The following is a 20,166-nucleotide window of genomic DNA, read 5'->3' as shown; positions in this document are numbered from 1 at the left end:
GATATTTGCCTTTAGTGTCTTTTTAAAGGAGTCATAACATGGTTGCCCAAGGATTTGCGCTTTTTAGCAAAAAATAGAAAGAGAGGGTAAAACAAAATCGTTCGCTGGAATGCTGAAGCTCGCACAGCAAGAAGCTTGTTACATTATGGCTTGCAAGTGTGCCAGTGTTGCCAGACTTATTTTGTCATGTGCATTTTTTCTTGTATTTTGCGCTCTTTCTATGCAGCTTAGAAAAAATGATACACGTGAGGATTTCTTTATTGGAAATACTAATGCAATTGTAGTTGCTAAAGACACTCCTAAACTTTTAATCCCATTTTTTACCTAAGCTCAGTGTTTAAGAATTTAGTTAAATATTTATAATTGACAAATTAGTTAATAACAAAACATCAAAATAAAAACTTGTAGTGCACAAAGTAGCTGTTGGCAGTATGAAACAGATTTCACTGACCTGTTTCTAATATTCTATTTTTAAATTTTTTCTTAAAAAGGCCCTCCAACACCTTTGAAGTACCGATTTTTTATTTGTGGTTTGCGTAGACTGATACCTGGAGATAATCTTAGCAAAGGTCAAAGCACCGGTATGAAATAATTTGCTGCTGACCCTACCAGCACAAAGTGGCGCTCGCCAGAACATTGTGGGCAGAAGTGACACCTGATAGTTGCTGCCGTATGATTGGATAAATGTAACGTTAGAAATCATCGTGGTGTAGGATCAAGGCTGAGGCTACTAATCTTTCATTTTCTTCTCCAGGCTTTTTCATCGAGCCATGAACAAATGCGGCCGCAACAAAAAAACTATGAAGCACGACAGAGAAGCTGGCTGCCGTTTAGCTACTAGATTTTTGGCTTGTGCGGGTTGGAGGTCCATACGGAAGACCTCTTCTTCTTGCTTTTGGGAATGTGCGAGCTATTTGCACACATGGAGCGGTTAAAGGAGAGCAGTTTGGGCGGCTCACCGAACAACGCACGAAGTCAACAAAGTCAACGTTATTTTGGAAAGAACAAGCAACAATGGTGTGCGAGCTTCTTTTATGCGGGCCCTCCCTGCTCATTTCATTGGGTGAGCCATCCGACGTCATCGAGCGAGTGAAATGTGGGCAGGTGGCCCCGTGACAAACAAGTTGATTGGCATTTTTTTTGTGCAATTTGAATTTTCTAAATCGAATAACTTAGAACTGTGTGCCGTTATCACTGCCGTTCTTGCGGCATTATTGTGTCTGCACATCAGTCTACACAAACCGCTAATAAAAAATGGGGCGTTAAAAAGTGTTGGAGGGCCCCTTTGAGATAGCTGGGACCCAGCATGTATAATATATATATCTGATTAGTCTCTTTATTCTTTTCACAGTGAAGCGGTTCTAGCTCAGCTTACGATGTGGTGACCCAAAATTATTATCTTGAACCAGCATGCTCTCCTTTCATCTTTTTTCTCTTCTGCTTCACTCCCACAACATGGTGCCAGTTTGTTTGTCTTGTGTATAGCAAAGGGGAAGCTCAAAGCAAAGGACAAATGTAAGGGTGAAGAGGGCAAAGAAGGAAAAAGAGAAAGATATACAGAAAGAGCAAATCTTGGCTAAAAAAAAAATTACTCATGAGGCGGCAAGACTCGAATCCATGTGTAGCTTCATCATTGTCATTCATCATCATCATAATTTAATAGCCACCGCTCGCACCTCTCGCATAGCTCATGGCTAGCTCGAGCTGCGCGAGCAACAGACCAAATTTACTCGCCTGGCATGTCAGATGCTGGCAGCCGCTGCCGCTCTGCTTTACCCGACGTATAAAGTGCCGAGATTGGCATGGCCCCCATTGCCTTCATCACGTACCACGTCTCACCTCTCTCTTGCTACAGTGGTAACCTGGAGAACGCGTCCTTTGACGAGCCTCCGGCGACCATGCTTCCGCGACTCTGTCTGCCAGTGCTGCCGTTCTACCCGACATTACCACAGGCATGGTTTATGCGATGAATAGCATCACGGACCAGCTGCTTATGCGTATTTTGCTCGACGCGCTGCCCGTCGATTTTTACCATGTTGCTGCCATATCGACCAAAATCCTGCTGCCATATGATGCCCTCTGCAGTGCGGTGCTCGCCTGCTACTGCCTCACCTACCGCCAAGTTTCGCTGACCTGCTACTTACAGGTTTCCCCTGTGTCGCAGAAGGAGGTGTCAACCGGCCCGCTGTGCTCCGACCTCACTAGCTCGGCTTCGACTATTTTTACATTCGATGCGGTTGCAGGAACATTCTATCCTGCATACGACCACGATGGATAGGTAGAAAATGTGCTAGGTAGAAAATGGATAGGTAGAAAGGTAGAAAACGACTGGCCTGCCCTCCGAGAGATGCGTTTCCTCGGAGCCTGCGCACGAAGGTCCGTCGCATGCGCATGCCACCTGCACGTCTTCGGTGACATCGACGGCACACGACATTTTGGTGCAGTCATACGCCGCCGCGGCGGCCACCGCGCCGCACGCCTTGGAGTCTGGCTCAGACATCTTTTCACCTCCTGTTGGCCAAACCATTGTGGAGACACCGCCGTCTACTATGTGTATGCTGAACACGACCTTCCATCGACCTTGACAACCTGTTAGTCTTGCCAGCAGCCACTACCATCTACCACGACGTCTCCCGCAGCTGAGGTTCCCTCTCGTGACATGCTGCTGCGGAACTTCAGGGATGCTTATACAATGACTGAGGACCAAGTGACAGCTTCGCCAATGGCAGAACAGCCCGCACCTCCTGTAACAACCAGGCAGGTGGACAACTGCAACGCTGCCCCAATGAGCCCGAGTATGCCATCTGACTCTCCGGCAAAGCTTAAGCCTTCTGAGTTTCATAACCATCTTCCGGAGTCCTTGATAGGCTACACGACCCAGCAGCCCTTAACTTCAGGCATGCCCTTCATCACCTTTGCGCGGCACATTAACCAAACACTTGCCATGCACTTACCTACCCCCTATCCGTTGCGCGCTTTTTCAAGCTCGGCGTTTTAGTGTCCGCCGACTTGACCACTCATGTCGGAATGCCAGCTGCAATGAGGCGCTGAGGTTGGTGTTCTGTCGACGGTGATGCTCACATGAGCACCACCAACCCACTGCCGACGCCAGCAAGCCAACCGACACATCTACGGACACCTTTGTCAGCCACATCTGCTTGAGACGCCGGGTGCACTCTCGAATGATCTTACCTAGTCATCATGAAATCTGCTCCTTTATGACCGTAGCAACCGGGCACTTTTATCTTCGTCCGCTGCGTTTTGCCAAGTGTCGACCACTGAAACAATCATGACAACCCTGTGCCCTTTCATATTGATGACCTGGACTGCCTACGGACCCTTTCGTTTCCCGAACCTAACCCACTTGTACATGCGCTTTCATTATTTTCATTCCGAGTTCATGTCTGCGAGAGGAGTAATCAATCTGTAGCCTCATCATCATCGTTATTCATCATAATTTCTTAGCCACCGCACCGAGCCTTTTGTGCAGCTCATGCCTAGCTCGAGCTGCGCGAGCAACAGAACGAGTTCACCTGCCTGTCATGCCGGACGCTTACAGCTGCCGCCGCTCTGCTTTACCCGAGAAACAAAGTGGCGAGATTTGCACGGCCCCGTCGGCCGCCTTCAGGACCTCATCCCACGTTGTCTCTCTATCACTACACCGTGTACCCACATATGGTGAGCGGCTTAATCACTCAGCTGTCCAGGCACGCTGAAAGCTTGTAGCGTAGCCTTGCATATCATTGTATAACAAGGTGGTTGCAAAGGCTATAAGTTAGGGGGTTAGGGGCTATAAGTTAGGCGGTTAGGGGGTTAGGGTTATAGTTAGGGTGAGTAGGAAGGGGGAGGGTAAAGCATAGCATTTGAAGAACGAGAAAGAGAGAAAAAGTAAGAAAAAGCAAGTGAGAAATGCGCAGAGAATAAAACAAAGACTAATAAAAAAATAAAAGAAGAGAAAAAGAGAAATAGAAATAGACAAAAAAAACAGGAAGGAAAATATAGAAGAGAGAAAAGAGAGATGATATATAATAATAATTGTTGGGGTTGAACGTCTAAATTGAGGAAGAAAGAGAAAACTATAAAAGAAACAAGGAAGGCTACCGACCTCTTTAGAGATATAGAGAAGTAGGTTGCCAAGCAAGTGGCAATGGGTCTGTGGTTCGCTGTGTCAAGCTTTGCGTGAATTAAAAACTCCCCGTATTTCTTTTTACTAACGTTTGCTGCCACCAGAAACCTATTTCATGTATTTTCGGTGAGTTGAGTTTGTTTTATGAAGAAAGGTGCCATGCCTGATATATTAGTAAGATGGTTAGTTACAATATGATTGATTGTAATGAATTGTTGTAAAGATACACTGTAATTTATTCTAACACTTGCTTTAATTTGGGGCTTTAGAGCCTTGGCATAAAATTACATAAAGTTGTCTTAATTATGGGTTGTCATTATAATTCGTGTTGAGATGTAGTTAGGGAAGTACCGAGAACAAAATAATGCATATTTGTTATTTATGATTTGCTATTTTAGTTTATTTTTCATTTATCTAAGATGTGATATTGTCACAGGGTCGTGGCGTGGACAAAGGCAGCAGACTGCAGGTCGAATAATAAGCTGTTTATTTGGGCCAGACTTGTGGCCACATAAAAGGAAAGTCCGCAAGACACTGGCACTGATAGCGGCGAGCAGAGCATCGGCTGCCGATCCACTGACTAGCCATGGAGCGCGTCAGCATTTATATATATGTGCTGTCGAATATTCTAGCATTATTGCTAGCAGCTTTGTAGATTCCAGAATAATCTCTGATGTTTGCGAAGTGTGCGTAATTTTGACAAAACGATCTACTACAGCCTAGAAGCTTCTCGGACACCGTAGGCGCGGTTTGGGCTGAACATAGTGTAACGGGGCGATAACAAAACTTGAGGAAAGGAACGTGGCATCGCCCCTGTTCCCTTCTGTAAAAAAAATGCAAGAAAATACAAGCGATAAATTGCGATACAGCGATAGCAACAACAACATACACTGTTTCAGTTCGTTAACGCACATGAAATAGCTTGAGGCGCACGACATTTACGACTTCAGGTTGCGATCGCGTCGTTGAGAGTTCATGATGCCGTCGGGGACAACCTCTTAATCTAGTGTGGGCTGAGACGTCTAATTACTCTGTATGGTCCAAAGCACTGTCGAATTTTTTCACTGAGTTCATCTTGGTGTATTAGCGTCTAAACACGTTCATCGGGCTGGTATTCCACGAAGCGTCGTCGAAAATTGTAACAGCGGCTGTCGGGGAGGGGAGGGGGGAGTCGCCTGTTAGTTCTTAATACGGAGGCGGGTGAGTTGCCGGGTTTCTTCTGTGCGTCGATGTTTTCTACGTCGCTGACGATAGGTAACATCGCGTCAGGCGTCGTGACTGGCCTCCTTCCATATTCCAAGTTGTACGGCATCATTTGCGTCGTTTTTTGCACAGCAGTGTTGTATGCGAAGGTCACATACGGAAGTATTGCACCCCACGTCTTGTGTTCGACGTCAACGTACATGGCCAGCATATCAGCGAAGGTCTTATTAAGACGTTCGGTGAGGCCTTTGGTCTGTGGATGGTAGGCAGTGGTCCGGTGGTGACTTGTCTGGCTGTACATCAGGATCGCCTGAGTTAGGTCCGCTGTAAAGGCTGTACCTCTGTCTGTAATGAGGAGCTAAGAGCTTCGTGAGGAGCTAAGAGCTTCGGCCAATGTTTTTGACGAACAGCCTTGCAACCTCAGAGGCACTGCCTTTGGGCTGGGCCTTTGTCTCGGCATAGTGTGTGAAGTAGTGAATAGCTATGATGAGCCATTTGTTTCCAAAATTCGACGTTGGGAATGGCCCCAGTAGCCCCGCCGTGGTGGTCTAGTGGCTATGGTACTCGGCTGCTGACCCGCAGGTCGCGGGTTCGAATCCCGGCTGCGGCGGCTGCATTTCCGATGGAGGCGGAAATGTTGTAGGCCCGTGTGCTCAGATTTGTGTGCACGTTAAAAAACCCCAGGTGGTCGAAATTTCCGGAGCCCTCCACTACGGCGTCTCTCATAATCATATAATGGTTTTGGGACGTTAAACCCCACAAATCAATCAATCAATGGCCCCAGTAAGTCCATGCCGATTTGCTGGAACGACCGGCGAGGTGGCTCAATGGGCAGGAGAAGTCCGGCTGGCCCAGTCGGCGGTGTCTTTCTTCGCTGACAGTCGCGGTAGGTCCTGACGTAACGAGTGACGTTGGCGGCAAATCATAGCGAGTAGTACTTTTCCTGTATTCTTGCGATCGTATGGGAAACACAGAGGTGTTTAGCCGTCGGTACGTCCTGTAGGGTCTCGAGTACTTCTGGTCTCACTGCTGAAGAAACCACCAGAATGTGGTCGGCTTTATGGGGCAAGAATTTGCTTAAGAGAACTCCGTTTCGCAAAAAGAATGACACTAGTCCTCTCTTGAAACCATTCGGAACAGTCGTGCTGTTACCCTTCTGGTAATCGAAGCTAGCCCGCTGCCTTTGCATGGGCTTTGCTGCCTCTTTCTGCGTTCTCATGTTCCGACATGACTCCCCTCCTCCACGGTATGCCGCGCTGGGGGAGAGGGGAGTGACAACCTCTCTCACCCGGTAGCGGATGTCGACTGTGGCGCCGTGCGCAGAGTCTCTCAGGACGTTTTGTGCGCACGTTGGGAGCAAGAGAGAACCTCTCCGGGACGACATGGGGTAAGCACGCATTTCTTTTTCATCCATGCTTCCTTTGTTTGGGGCTCGTTCGGACTTCGCCAATGGCACCTTGCGCCCGCGGCGAATGCTTACCTTTTGTCGCCCCCATTTTGAACGCTAGGTCGAAGAGCAGTGCGGTGTCCTAGTGTGTTGTCATACGACGCCAGCCCGTACCTCTCGGAAGCCCACGCGAGCGAACGCTTGCCCTTGCTCGAGCGACCGGGCCCTTTGGATAAGTCTTGTTATTGATGGTGACTCTTGCTGTGAAGACTCCAGTCGGCATTATTAAGGGACCTCCAGCAGTCCGAATGTCGGTGCCTTGCCATGGAGTCCTCGCTTTTTTCAACTTCGTCACGAGAGGCCCACTGACGATGCTATAGTCAGCTCCAGTATCGATGAGAGCAGTGACGAGGTGGCCGTCGAATATTACGTCGAGGTCGCTGTTTCTTCGTCGTGTGTTGCGGTTGGGTCGTGGAGTGGGATCATGGCTACGTTTATTTGCTCCGCTGCTTCCACGTTGCGTCGTGATGTCTTCTTCAGGCTGTGAATGTTCGACGTCAAGATCTTTCGTAGTTTGGCGTACAGCAACCGCACTTTCATCAGTTTCTGCCCTTAGTTTTCCGAGTAAGGGCTCGAAGATGGGCCTTGAGGAGGGCCAGTGTACTGCCAGCGGTGCGGTGAGGCGTAGCGGCCTGGCGAAGGAGAACGATAAGGTCTTCGGGGTGTTGACTGCGCTGGGTGTTGACTGCGCTTCCACGAGAAAGTCGGCATTGTCATGCGGTAGTTCACCCTGTTGTGGACACGGCGTGATGCTATCGAAGCCCCGAAGACCCATTTGTCGTTACTGGCAACAGCAGTAAGAGTGCCCGGGCTCACCGCAGTGGTAGCAGAATGGGCGGTTGTCAGGTGCACGCCAAGCATCGGCTTTCCTTGGCGGGCTGCCCTGTCCCGCTGGTGAGCGGTAGGACGTCGGTGGTGGAGGTGGCGACGGTGGCGTCTGGCGACAGAAGTGCGATGGAGTGGCATATCTTGGCATGGGCTTGGAGGAGGGGCGCGATGGCGGATTGCAGCAGCATAGCTCATGACTTGCAGGTGCAGCTCTGGAGGCCGAGGAACGCCCAGCGATTGCTTGATATCCTTGCGTACGACATCCGCAATAGAGTCCATGTGAGGCTGCACTGAAGGAAGCTATACTCACAGCTCTCCTTGCACGATCGTCTCACGCAAATTGGCAGTTCTTAGCGCTTGAATGTCGGCCTAGCTTGTAGATGAGAATCTACGGTTGTATTGCTGCGTCCACATCTCGAGTGTCTTCTCTATCATAGACGTTTTTGAAATGAATTCAGCGACGGTCCTTGGTGGGTTCCTGATCAGCCCGGTGAAGAGTTCTTGTTTGACTCCTTTCATGAGTAGATGGACCTTCTTCTCCTGGGACATGCCCGGGTCAGCGTGACGGAAAGTTTTAATCATATCTTCCGTAAATAGCGCCACGTTTTCATTTAGCATCTGCATACGGGTTTTGAGGAGAGCTGCAGTCTTCTCCTTGTGGACCACACTTGCAAAAGCGGTGAAGAACCTGGTGCGAAAGACGTCCCAGCGTTGTGAGGCTTAGCTCTTGATTCTCAAACCAGGTCCGAGCGGCATCTTTTAAGGCGAAATAAGTACACATGCTGAAGCTTGTTATTGTCGGTCCAGTCATTGAAGATGGCGACGCAATCAGACCTTTCAAGGTAGCTTTCTGGGTCTTCCAGTTGTGAACCGCGGAAAGTTGGCAGCTCTTTGGGTTGCCGGAGCAGGAGTGGTGTAGGTGGCACAGGCGTTGTCATTGTCACCGTGGTCAGTGTCAACGTCTTGGTCTTCCGAGTATTGTCGGGTAAACGTACATACTCCGGTATCAGACCTTGTGGTACCTCCTGCAGATGTTACAGGGTCATGACGGGGATGAAGGGAGCATACTGCAGGTCGAATAATAAACTGTTGATTTGGGCCGAACTTGTGGCCATGTAAAAGGAAAATCAGATTACAGCAAGACACTGGCACTGATAGCGGTGAACAGAGCGTCAGCCGTCGATCCACCGACTAGCAATGAAGCGTGTCGGCATTTATATATATGTGCCGTCAAATATTTTAGCGTTATCGCTAGGAGCTACGTAGGTTCCAGAATAATCTCTAATATTCATGAAGTAGGTGTGATCTTAACAAAACGATCTACTACAGTCTCAAAGCTTTTTGAACACCATAGGCACGGTTTGCGCTGAACATAGTGTAACAGGGCAATAACAGAACTTGAGGAAAGGAATGTAGCAATATCATTTATCCCCTTCAAGCACGGATTATGATTCACTGTCGGAAAATGCATCAAGTTTGCATAGCATGATTCCAAGGCACTGAATATTACACTTCAGGAAAGAAAATGAAGGAATGTGTTCCTTTCTGGGATTTTGAGTAATTAATCGTAATTTGCATTTAAATAAGTATCTCATTCTGTATTAAGTCTCCTTCAGTACTTGCATTAAAAGAATGAAATATTAGGCCCATAATTCATGCAGAGTTCGATGTTTGGTTGCACTCAATTGGAACAAAAAAAAATGGACTTTTTACTTTGTTTGCGAGACGAGCCATATTGAACGACCGTTGAACACTGTACTGTCTCCAGTAAAGTGACCATCTGTAGCAAATACACTACGCAATGAAGTCAGGTGACTACTGTTTGTCCATTCACGAAGCCTCCACAAATGTGCACACTTGTTTTCAAGGCGTTCGAAGAAACATACTGTGCGTGACATTTCTCCGAATTCAATACGTACAAATGTACACACCGCTGCCGAAGGGGATGTACTACCTCTGTGATTCCTCCACATGTTAGAGCAACCCTCAGAGCGGTGCATAGAAGTCTGTGTGCACACATTTCTTGGCAGGTGCATCAACGGGCAAGTGGGCCTGCCAGGACACTGTTTGTGTACCTTCCAGACCATAGCCGCATAAACATAGACTTGGTGCCTGTATTGGAGTACATCTTCAAGCAGCTGCCTGCTGAGGTGCCTCGTCATGGGTGGTTTAATGAACTTCTGAGAAAGGTGTGTGTGCTTTTTGTTCCACTCCATGTGAGCGTCATCTTCCTTTCTGGCTTTATAAAAGATATTTGCACTGGCAGTTTTGAACAGGATTAGAGAAGCACTTGATTTAATCAACGTAACGAAACCAACTGACTATGAGGCCAAGAAAGGTGTAAGGTAGATTACTAGTATCTTATAACTTTAGTACATATAGTAATTATGGCATAAATGAGAAGGAGCTTAAATGGATAAAAAAATCACTTTTCTGCAACAAGAGAAGCAGCAGCAGCACAAAATTTTATTAGATGCGAAGCAGCTCTTTGACGAGACTGTGTAACGCTAGCCATCCATGTCTCTGGGCCAACGCGCCGCGCTGCGTTTCCTTCGCCACAATTGTTGGAACGATGCCAAGTAGGTCAAGTCGCAGCTGCACGTTGATGTCACTTTCTCCCTCACCCGCAGCAGCTGCCGGCTCCTCCCAACACACCTAGGTGGTGTTGCTCTTCTGCCCGCTTGCAATGCACTTCTCTCTCACTTCACCATCTCGACCGCCTGCAACGCTTGACGACACATTGAGCGGAAACACTCTTTCGGCTAGTTTGTCTGTGATCAAATTTACACGAGACCCAGCCCGCCTCCAGTGTCCTTGCGTTTCAAAGAGATGCTTACTCGAGTAAAGACTACACAAAGTTTCGCTTCAAATCCTTCTTTCAGCACCAACATTGACACTCATTTCAACCAGGTCAACGGTGGGTGCGGCCCTGCTGCTTTGCATCCTAGCATGGTTTCCTTCGAGGAGATGGTCCATAATTTTTTTAAGCGGGTTATGCTAGATAGCCCTTATCCTCACTGGGCTGGTCTACATTTCCAGTCTAGAACGTCATTAGTTCAAGCCACCACGCGAGCTCTCCAAAGCAAAGTTTGCTGTTCTGCTAGCCCCAACCCTACCAAAAAGCTCAGAAGGATCAAACCTACGACCTTTGTGTAACACACTCCGTGCTCCACCAATGAGCTGCTGTGGCGGTCGCTTTCAGATCGACTTTGTTGGGTCTGTGTAATCTACGAGCCCATGTTGCTCATAGCTGTGACACTGAGTGTGGAACACTCTTTTTCATGCGAAATGGTGTGTTGTAGCCCGGCAACAATAAGTCTTTGTATAAGGCATCAAATCTGCTAGAATGACATTACGGAAGAATGAGGGCTCATTTCTTTTCGTTAGACACTATTAGGTTGTGTCTTAGCATTCTTGTCGGGATGAGAGAAAAAGTGCTAACACGCGACAAACTCCTGTGACTCTTGTAATTTTTGATGAGTGGGAGAAACATTTGTGACAATTGATTCGTTAGGCAAAAAAACTTCAGATAGTAAAGCAATTACTTGGAAAAGTTGATGACCCCTTCAAGGTTAATGCATAATGCAATGGAACAGAAAATCGAGAAACAACTGAATAGATAACGAAACATACAAGTGCTGCTAATTGTTTAGTCCACAGTTAGGGCTAGAAATAGACCTGAGTGGGCCATGTAATCGAGGAACAAAAACATTAAGGTCAGTCAAAGCCAGAGTTATTCGATCATACCAGCAGCGAAACCGCGTTCCCATACCCAGACACGCAATAGGCCCAAATTTGCCGAAGTTAGCTGTCTGTCGCGCCATCTGTGAACAGTGACTCGAAACAAATAATGTGTTTAAATGCTGGTGTGCTGATCGACAGATGGCACATCAATCTGCACATTCCTGACATCTGGGCTGATTGCGTGTCCTAATTTTGATACATGGAGCCTATAGGGAGTTTCGCAACTCATATCAATGAATAACTCAGAGTTAAAACCAAACGCAATCATGAACTGTGTCAAGTTGTGTGGCATGGTGAAATGAATAAGTTTTCAAGGCCACAATAAAACCACTTTGTTTGAGGCCTTTGTACTGCATACATAAAACACAAGCTGACGTCTCTTTGCATTTGTAAATGCCTATATGTAATTGTACTGCTTCGTCCTCTTTTCTGACAGGGTGAGAAAAGGTGGCTCATGGTTCCGAAGCCTCCCAAAGACGACGACCACCTCTGGCGCATTCACTTCCCATATGCCGAGCGAAAGTTAATGAAGGATTTGGAATGCATTAAGCCTACAATTAGGCTGATAAAAGTGAGTCGGGTATTGGGAAATGGCCATCAGCATTCCTGCTCTGGTTTGCACTAAACATATCCGACTTGTGGTAGAAAGCAAGGCAGACATTGTTATAACTTGAAAGTGTTCTGCGCAAAGACGATTATACGTTTATGACATGTACGTACATCACCAGAGCTGTAGACTACCGAATACCATGATAACAAACCTCAGATAAAATTTTTTTTGAATTAATAATCATTTTAAATATCCCTCCAAAAGTTCATTAGTTTGATGCACAGAATATTTCACTACTGTGAGTTTCAGAATATCGTACGTTTCAGTATAACATATTGAATTTTATCGCACTTTCTCTCGCCAAGGTTTTCCCGCAGTCTTTGCTGCCATCATCCTCTTCTCCGGCCGCGTGTCCGTTCCCATGTGCATACCCGACAACATGGGCTTTCTTCTGCTAGAGGCATAGTTAGATGGTAGTACACCAAGCCCGTGCACCCCCCCCTTACTTTATGCCCATGATATTTAATGCACAAAATGACGTTCTACCACATCTGCTTACCCGGACACAATTCTAATCAAAGTGGTGCTCCCTCCGAAAAAAGTTTCGGCCAATGCCCTTGTCGTTCACGACTTTAGCTCACACGGTTCCTTGCTTATAGATTATGTCTGTAGAATTGGCCCGTAACCACTGTCACTTTCTCTCAATGTCTTTGATCTACAGGCAAAAACGAGGTCAGCTTCAAAAAGTTATTCATCTTCTAAGAGCTTCCGTGAAATATAACACAGCTTATGAATGAAGCCATAAAAAATAAAAAGTAACTGGACACTGGCAATTTTACTGAAACCTGACATTGCCGTTTACACCATAAGATGCAAGCCCTTACAGCATGCTCATTCAAAGGAGCAAAATGATATGACTGACTGATAGTATTTTTTATCACGATTTACCCTTTGTAGAGGCTCTGGAACTAAACCAATCATTCATAATGTTGTGTAGCTCGATGGCGATTGAATGTGCAACATGTGACCATTGAAGAAATTTTGTGTAGTAAATGTAGGATTGTGCCGCAGGGAAAAGTTAAAACTCTGACAGAGACACGCACATGCTTGATTTTTAGGTTTGCCCGCCGAAATAACAGAAAGGTTGTGGCTGTAAGGATGCTGTGTTTTTCCCACGAAGTGGGAATTCTGCTTTTGTTGTGCTTCGTAGAACTATATGTTAGTACCCATTTGATGCTTCAATGTGACACGGAGTGGATCGTTACTTATTATAAAGGCAGCGCGCTTGGCCCCTGTGGCTTTCATTTAGGTGGCCATAGCAGACAACGTCGGCAGTCAGGCATTGCGAGAAGCCTAACACCGGGGCATTCAGGAAAAAAGCTGCAGCAGTATTTTACTGATTTGGTTAAGTGAAGTAGAAGAATGATGATAATGAAAAAGAGGAGACGCAAGAGCAGCTGCGGGCAGTGCGCGAGAGGGCGGGGAAGCAATCCAACCACGTACGTCACAAAGATGCCTCCGCATGGTGGTGCCATGGTATGTCCTCGCGCCCAATACCCAGTAAAGGTAGGTGACTCCTTTGGTTGCATTTACCATTTTCTTACTGTTAATTTTCTATCTTCCACTACGTTGAGTTTTCAAAATAATGAATATTTTTCAAGGTTCCCTTGAGATTAGTTGCACGGAGGTTTGACCCTATAAAGGCCTTGGCACCAGTGATGCAGAACTATTGATAGCACTATAGATACTGTTAAAACAGTTAAACTTGCTTATAACAAACCTCCATATAATAGATTCCTCGATATTGATACAAAACAGCCGCTAAGCACGGCTGCATGAAAGAGGAGGACGAAGTGGGTTTTCCGTTGGATGCTGGTCTGACGCCATCTTGCTCATCAGGTTCTGTGCGCTGTGAATAGATCATTAAACAAGTTACTCGTAACATTATTGATGGAGGTGGACGACCCCCGTACCTCGATGGAGATGCGCAGCGGTCGCACCATCGGCGACCTTTCGACTGCTTCGACTGCTGGTACTTTCTCTACGCCGCCCTCATCAGTCCAAGCCACCACCGACGTCACACTACCGCACCTCCGGGATCCCGGCACTTTCTCCGGTGATGGTACGATCGATCTCGACACTTGGCTGAAGCGGTACGAGCGCGTCAGTGCTACTCACCGATGGGGTCCCACGCTCATGCTCGCCAACGTGCTTTTCTACCTGGACGGCACTTCCCGAACATGGTTTGAAGGCCACGAAGCCGACATAACAAGCTGGGATCTCTTCAAAGAAAAGATACGTGACCTGTTTGGCGATTCATCTGGTCGTCAGCTCGCTGCAAAGAAGAATCTTGCCACACGAGCCCAGTCTTCTACCGAATCGTACGTCTCTTACATTCTTGACGTCTTGGCCCTTTGTTCCAAGGTTGACCAGTCCATGTCGGAAGACGGAAAGGTTAACCACGTCTTGAAGGGCATTGCTGACGATGCTTTCAACCTGCTGGTTTTTAACAACGTTTCGAGCATCGACACAATCCTTAAAGAATGCCGACGTCTCGAACAAGCTAAAGCCCGCCGCGTAGCCCAAAGCATCGTGCACCTTCCGAACACAGCGGCCACTTCTTCGTGTGACGACGCCTTCCACCAGGCCCCTCGATGTGACTCCTTGATCGCAGAACTCCTGAACTCCTCCTCCGCACTTCTGTCTAGGGAACAATTGCGAGTGCCCGCCACACCCTTCTCTGCTTGCGTGCTCCGTCGACTCGTAAACAGGACTTGTGAGTCATGAGTAGAGGCCGGATTTATAGGCACTAAAAAGCTGGGTTTTTTATGCCAAAAATAGGCGGGCAAAACACTGTTTTAGGCCCCCAAAATCGTAAATATAGGCTCGATAAACATTGACAAAATTGAAATTTTCAAAGAAATACATGTGGGATCTGTGTCTACGACACAAAAGCAAGCAGAAGTGTTTTACTTTATGATGATACAAAGGCGCCGATGGTATAGCATACTCATGCATTTTTTTTCCCCGCAGGGTTTGCACAATACAATCTTTTCTTTTCTAGTCCAGCATGATGAGATGTGTGTGCATCATCGAATAAACGCGCTCCTGGGTCTCTTTCTTTTCAGCATGACAGAGATGGGCAGCACAGGAGCAAATAGTTTGGGTGCTAATAGGCCAGAAGAGCCTTATTGCCTCGTATAAACTTGGTCAAACAGCACAGGAGGAATTTCTCTTCCGTGTTTGAACACCTTGAAGGGCTCTTCACCAGGTTTCAGATTTTGAACAGGCAAGAGGAATGCATGAACCAGGCGCTCATGATCTCATCTGCTAAGATTTGCAATAATACGTGCCCCTTAAAAAAGGTGAAATGTCAGACTGAACGCCACTTGACCTTCATATCACGGGTGCGTGCCCCAACATGGTGAGTGTAACGTATACGACATTGAACAGTTCTGCGTATTCAAATTAGTATGTGACACTGTGAGAATTATTCGAGACCACGTGTGTAATTTGTGAAGTTTGTTACCTGAATAGTAGTATGAAGGTTGACAGAAATACTAAAACATACAATTAGAATCTATAATCAAGTGTAATTTTTTTAAAACTTCGACGAATCGAGCGAGATTCGAGACTAAGCTGCCTTGGTGTTCTTGCTGTCCTCGCAGCATCGTGCTGGCGCCAGCATTCAAAAGCGACGCTTGGTGTGTTTTTGGTGCACCGTTCTTTAGAGCAGTTTCTGCGGTGCGGTGCTGTGTATCGCGGTAAGGGTACATGGTCCATGCTAGCCTCTCAAAACATGCACGCATATAGGGATCCATTCCACAGAAACAGGCTGCACAATGCAGTGAATGTCGAAACGACAAAACACCGTTTGCGTGCACAACCTGGTATGGGCATATCATGCAAATGTAACTTTGCATGCGCGTGACGTGTTGATGCGTCTGCATCGTCTGATCTTCTGGCTTTGAGTTGCTCTGATACCGAAGAGGGCAAGCAAGGAATTCGGATTGCAAGGTATACACCTGGCGAGGGGCAAGATTTTCAAGCTCACCTCCTCGCATCATGATTTTGGCACCTTGTAATGAACCAATTAAAAAATGATGGTGCAAAGCTTTTCATTGGGTACACGATAACTTGCAGTGTATGTATAAGTAAAATTTCTCATGTGACCTAGTAAATCACCGTTTAAGAAGTAAATGACAAAGAAAATAAAAACCACGTGGACTCCTTTTTCTTTACATCTAAACTGTACTTTCCCGTGATGATGCTCCACGATTTCACTTTCATCTCCATCGTCCTGCGGCTGCACCGAAGCACATCCTGGCCCCTACCCATGCGAGCAGGCGCCAGGGAGGTGCCGAGCGGACAACGTGATGCGGATGAATACTCCTGTAGAAGCTAATCAACCTTCCTATTCGCTAAGAGGCCTTGTAGCATTGAAAGTTTTGAAAGGTACTTATGAAATGGTGTATAGATTGCATCTCACAGAGTTCCGCAAACTCAGTTTTGCCTGGTAACATGAATACCGGTCTCAAACTGAAATTCGAGGTTAAATAGCGTTAATATAGGCACTGATTTTAAAAGTAGGTATTTATAGGCACTTATAGGAATTTAGGCATAACCATCCAAAATAGACATTTATAGTTACTATAAAAACGCAATGAAAGCTATTCTTAACCTCGAATTTTCGCTCATATGTCAAAGTGGCACGATAGGAACACAAGAAACAAAGTAGGCATATGTCAAAGTGGCACGATAAGAACGCAAGAACCAAAATAGGCACTGCCTATAATCTGGTCTCTAGTCACGAGTATTTCCGGAGCTGTTGTTAATTGGGGCATTTTAAATACGAAATGCCGAGTGACTCATATCACAGGCGCACCAATCGATGCTAATGTTGCCAATGTTTTTTGCTAGCAAATATTTAGAACTTGGCAATTAGCAAAAAATATTTAGCACTTAACTGGAGTGCCAATAATATAGAAAAAATTTCAACACGAAAGTGTTTTATGCCAAGGGTTCACCACAGCTCCGCTCAAGTATTTTCGTCACGGATATGGCATTGTACAATACATACTAACAGAAGGCAAAGAAAAAAAAAACAAAGTATATGTGTTGTGGAGAGTCGAACCAACCCTTCAAAAAATATATTTAGACAGTTTATAGATTGTCTAAAGATAAATTAAGACGGTACTGTCTAATATATTTTTGTAAAGAAGCGACATCTAGATCAGCAGCGTGCGGTACTAACCACTATGCCATGAAACGGGCGTTGCAAGCCATTTATATACACAATATACCACTTGGCGGCCCTCGGAGCTCCACTACATCAGCGTGTTTTCGTTGTCAGAAGCGAGATCGCGTGAAGTGCGCGTGATGCTTGAAGCGTTCGGCGTGCTTAAAAGATCATTGCCTCTCGTGTTCACTTCCTCCACAAAGCATGGTCCCTCTTTTGCTCATGCTTATCAGACTGGTCATTCGGGAGATCACAAAGGTCACTTTTCTTGCAGCGGCGGCTCCGCTTACAAAAAAAGCACGCTACTCATACATGAAATGAGAGTTGTGACAGTTGTTTACGCTTCTCCTGCGTATATTTGTGCGTTGGATTAGTGCATCTTTCTGTTAGAACAATGCACTTAGATATCGAGCTGCAACGGTTGTTAGTGCACACTTGTCCTCTGTATGCTCGTTTCGTGCATGCTTTCTGCTTCAGGTGCGCGCTGCAAGTTTCGGGTCATATACCGTTTTTTGTGTGACCTTGCAATTTGTTGCTGTATTAACCATTCCTTCACCCCTGTGGCAAAGCAATGCACAATAACGCTCAACTACCTCTGTGGAGACACTTTGGTGTTAGTATACAAATTTCTAGAAAGAGGGATCAGCCACGTTTTTTTGGTTATTTTTACGACCACCTCCATGTTTTTCGCATTTCGAGAGCAATTCATAAGCGTTTTCATTTGTTGAAGACTCGAAGCGCAAGTATCCTTTGCTGCTGTACGCTCTGAAACAAAAGGGGGAGGAGGGGGGCGGGTGTATAGGCACGTGCGTATTTGCATCTTTTACCGCATAAATGTCCGACAGCTCCTGGGGCAGCCCTAGTTCAGGAATTTTTATCCCTTCACACTTCGTCCCCAAGTTTCTGTCATTTTATATATTAACTAATAATTAGCACACATCAAAACTGGAGACATGAGCCCTTAACCTTAAAAAAAATTAACATGCCCAGGTTGCGCGCGCTTATAGCTTATCTTTCCTTGGTGTCTTAGAGTACCAACGTGCTGGAGTTGCGTAGTTGCTTCATTAGGTACCTGATGGGGCCCCATGCACTGCGCACCTTATGTTTGTTAAAAATTCCAAGAATGCCTGTCGCTTGGCTCGTCAAAGTGTTTCTGGTTGACATGCGGCTTCTTGTTTACTCTTGACCTTTTCTTCCCCACGATAGTCGCCGCTTTTTCCTTTGTGCTATTCATACCCTTTACATTTTCGCTGCGGCGAAATGAAAGCCTGCAACCACAGCCGATCTTCGTTCTCCTGTTAGCCCCGAGTCCTTCGGCCGTCGGCGATTAGGCAACCTACTCTCCCGTTTTCGCTACCTGTGAGGGATCGTGCTCCGGACAATCGATATGCTGCGTTTGACTAGTAGTGCTAAAAAAGCTGCCGGTCGGTCTACTTCAGTGCTTTAATTGACAGTTGTTTGGAAACCTTGAGTCTGATCTTGCTTTAGGACATTACTTTTTCAAAGATCGAAGGCCGTCACACAAAGACGATAAGATAGACATCGTCAGGGAACAACAAAGACGGGGGCTTGCTTGCTAATTGGTCTGGCTCGCTTTGACAGATATATGGAACTGCGGTGGCGGCGACTTGGGGAAGAAATGTAGGGCAAATAACCTCCTTGTTTTGAGCGTGAAAGCAGTACGGTGGAGACAGCTGAAGAGCCGACATGACAGCTTTAATTTGTGTAATGGTGCCCAGCCTGGTGTATTCCTCCGAGAAGTAGCTAGGGTGTTTTTTTTTATTATTGCATGATGTAGTAAATTACGTTTTCAAGAGAGTTGTTGTTTTTATTCAACAGCCCCGGCGTATATGCAATTTATGTAGACTCAAACTATAGATGTTTGCCATCTTTACCACTTTATGGGGATAGTATATTTTGTACTCATTCTTTGAAATGCAAAAAAAAAAGATTGTGTGGTTATCACTGTACACGTGATTCAGTCAGCTCTCACTCCAAATATATTTTATATTACCCTGTAAGCATTTCACAAAAAGAGTTAATTACCCAACAATATACGGAGTATACCAGTGAAAGTCGTGACACTGAAAGGAGCTCCAAAGCACTCACTAGAATTTATCTTGTGTGAGCCAGGTATCTTCACAATTACTCGATAGTAAACAGTGCTTTGTTTATGGTCTAGGCATAACTGGCGAAAACGGACCGGGCCCAAACCTGTCGGGTACGGGCTGTATTTGAAGACACCGAGCCGGGTTCGGGAGCATGATGTTTTCGGGCCAGAAAAATTGGCCCTTGCAGTGTTCTAGGCCGTAGTAGTACTCCTGATGGTGCTATCGATAGTGTTAACAACAATACTACTGATAGGTTATTGATAGTAGTACTATTGATAGTTTCTTTACACTATCAATAGTTTTGAAAGAACTATCGAAGTTATAGCGACACACCTGTAGTGACATAACCATTTATATTAACATAATGGCTATGGTACAAGGGGGGCGTTAAAGGGCCAGTAAGCAACACCAAAAATTGTTATAGAGAGAAATATGTGCACTTTTGCTTTGTGAACATGCTGGCGCAAAAATTTTGCAAATATGTGCTATATCAAAGGAAGTTACAGGGGTTAGAACATCAGTTTTAGTTCGATTCAAAGTTTTGCACGGTTTCGCCGCCCTTCTTCTTCATAGGGAGGGGAAGGTGTAGCCCGTTGTCGTCACTGGTTAAGCCTAATTGACGAGCTGCGTGCTACATCAAGTCTCTGATCGGCAACTTTGATTCACTGTGCATGAAAGGAGTATAAGTCAGGCATAGAAAAAGAGCGTGAGAAGTGTGTGCAACTGCAGCGCTCTAATACTTGGAAAATGTGATTTACTTTATGAATTGCTGAGCTTCTTTGGGGGGTGTAAAAAAAAGTCTGAGCTTGCTGACTGTCCCTTTAACACAGCCATCTATGTGAACACCTCTTGTCCTTCAAAATGGTCACAGACATACTTTACATCATCATTCTGAAAATGTGCCTTTTTCGATCATTC

At 46.0% G+C, this 20,166-nt stretch overlaps 1 protein-coding gene across 11 annotated transcripts in view; it reads left to right on the top strand.

Moving 5' to 3' along the window:
- Positions 1 to 20,166, top strand: part of LOC119163336 (cyclic GMP-AMP synthase-like receptor) — a 109,390-nt gene that overhangs the window by 66,961 nt on the left and 22,263 nt on the right. For 7 of the 11 annotated variants that reach the window (XM_075872995.1, XM_037415316.2, XM_037415315.2 and 4 more), the window contains 2 exons: positions 9,635 to 9,793; positions 11,785 to 11,919. In XM_075872995.1, coding sequence (XP_075729110.1) covers positions 9,635 to 9,793; positions 11,785 to 11,919 — 294 coding nt within the window. Of the gene's footprint in view, positions 1 to 754; positions 1,064 to 9,634; positions 9,794 to 11,784; positions 11,920 to 12,263; positions 12,723 to 13,854; positions 14,857 to 20,166 lie in introns of those variants that run through there. The other 4 variants (XM_075873000.1, XM_075872996.1, XM_075873003.1 and 1 more) reach the window with 4 other exon arrangements.

Source organism: Rhipicephalus microplus, chromosome 9 (assembly GCF_043290135.1).
Source record: "Rhipicephalus microplus isolate Deutch F79 chromosome 9, USDA_Rmic, whole genome shotgun sequence".
Classification (NCBI taxonomy): Eukaryota; Metazoa; Arthropoda; class Arachnida; order Ixodida; family Ixodidae; genus Rhipicephalus; species Rhipicephalus microplus.
This window is presented reverse-complemented; position numbering and strand designations above follow the sequence as displayed.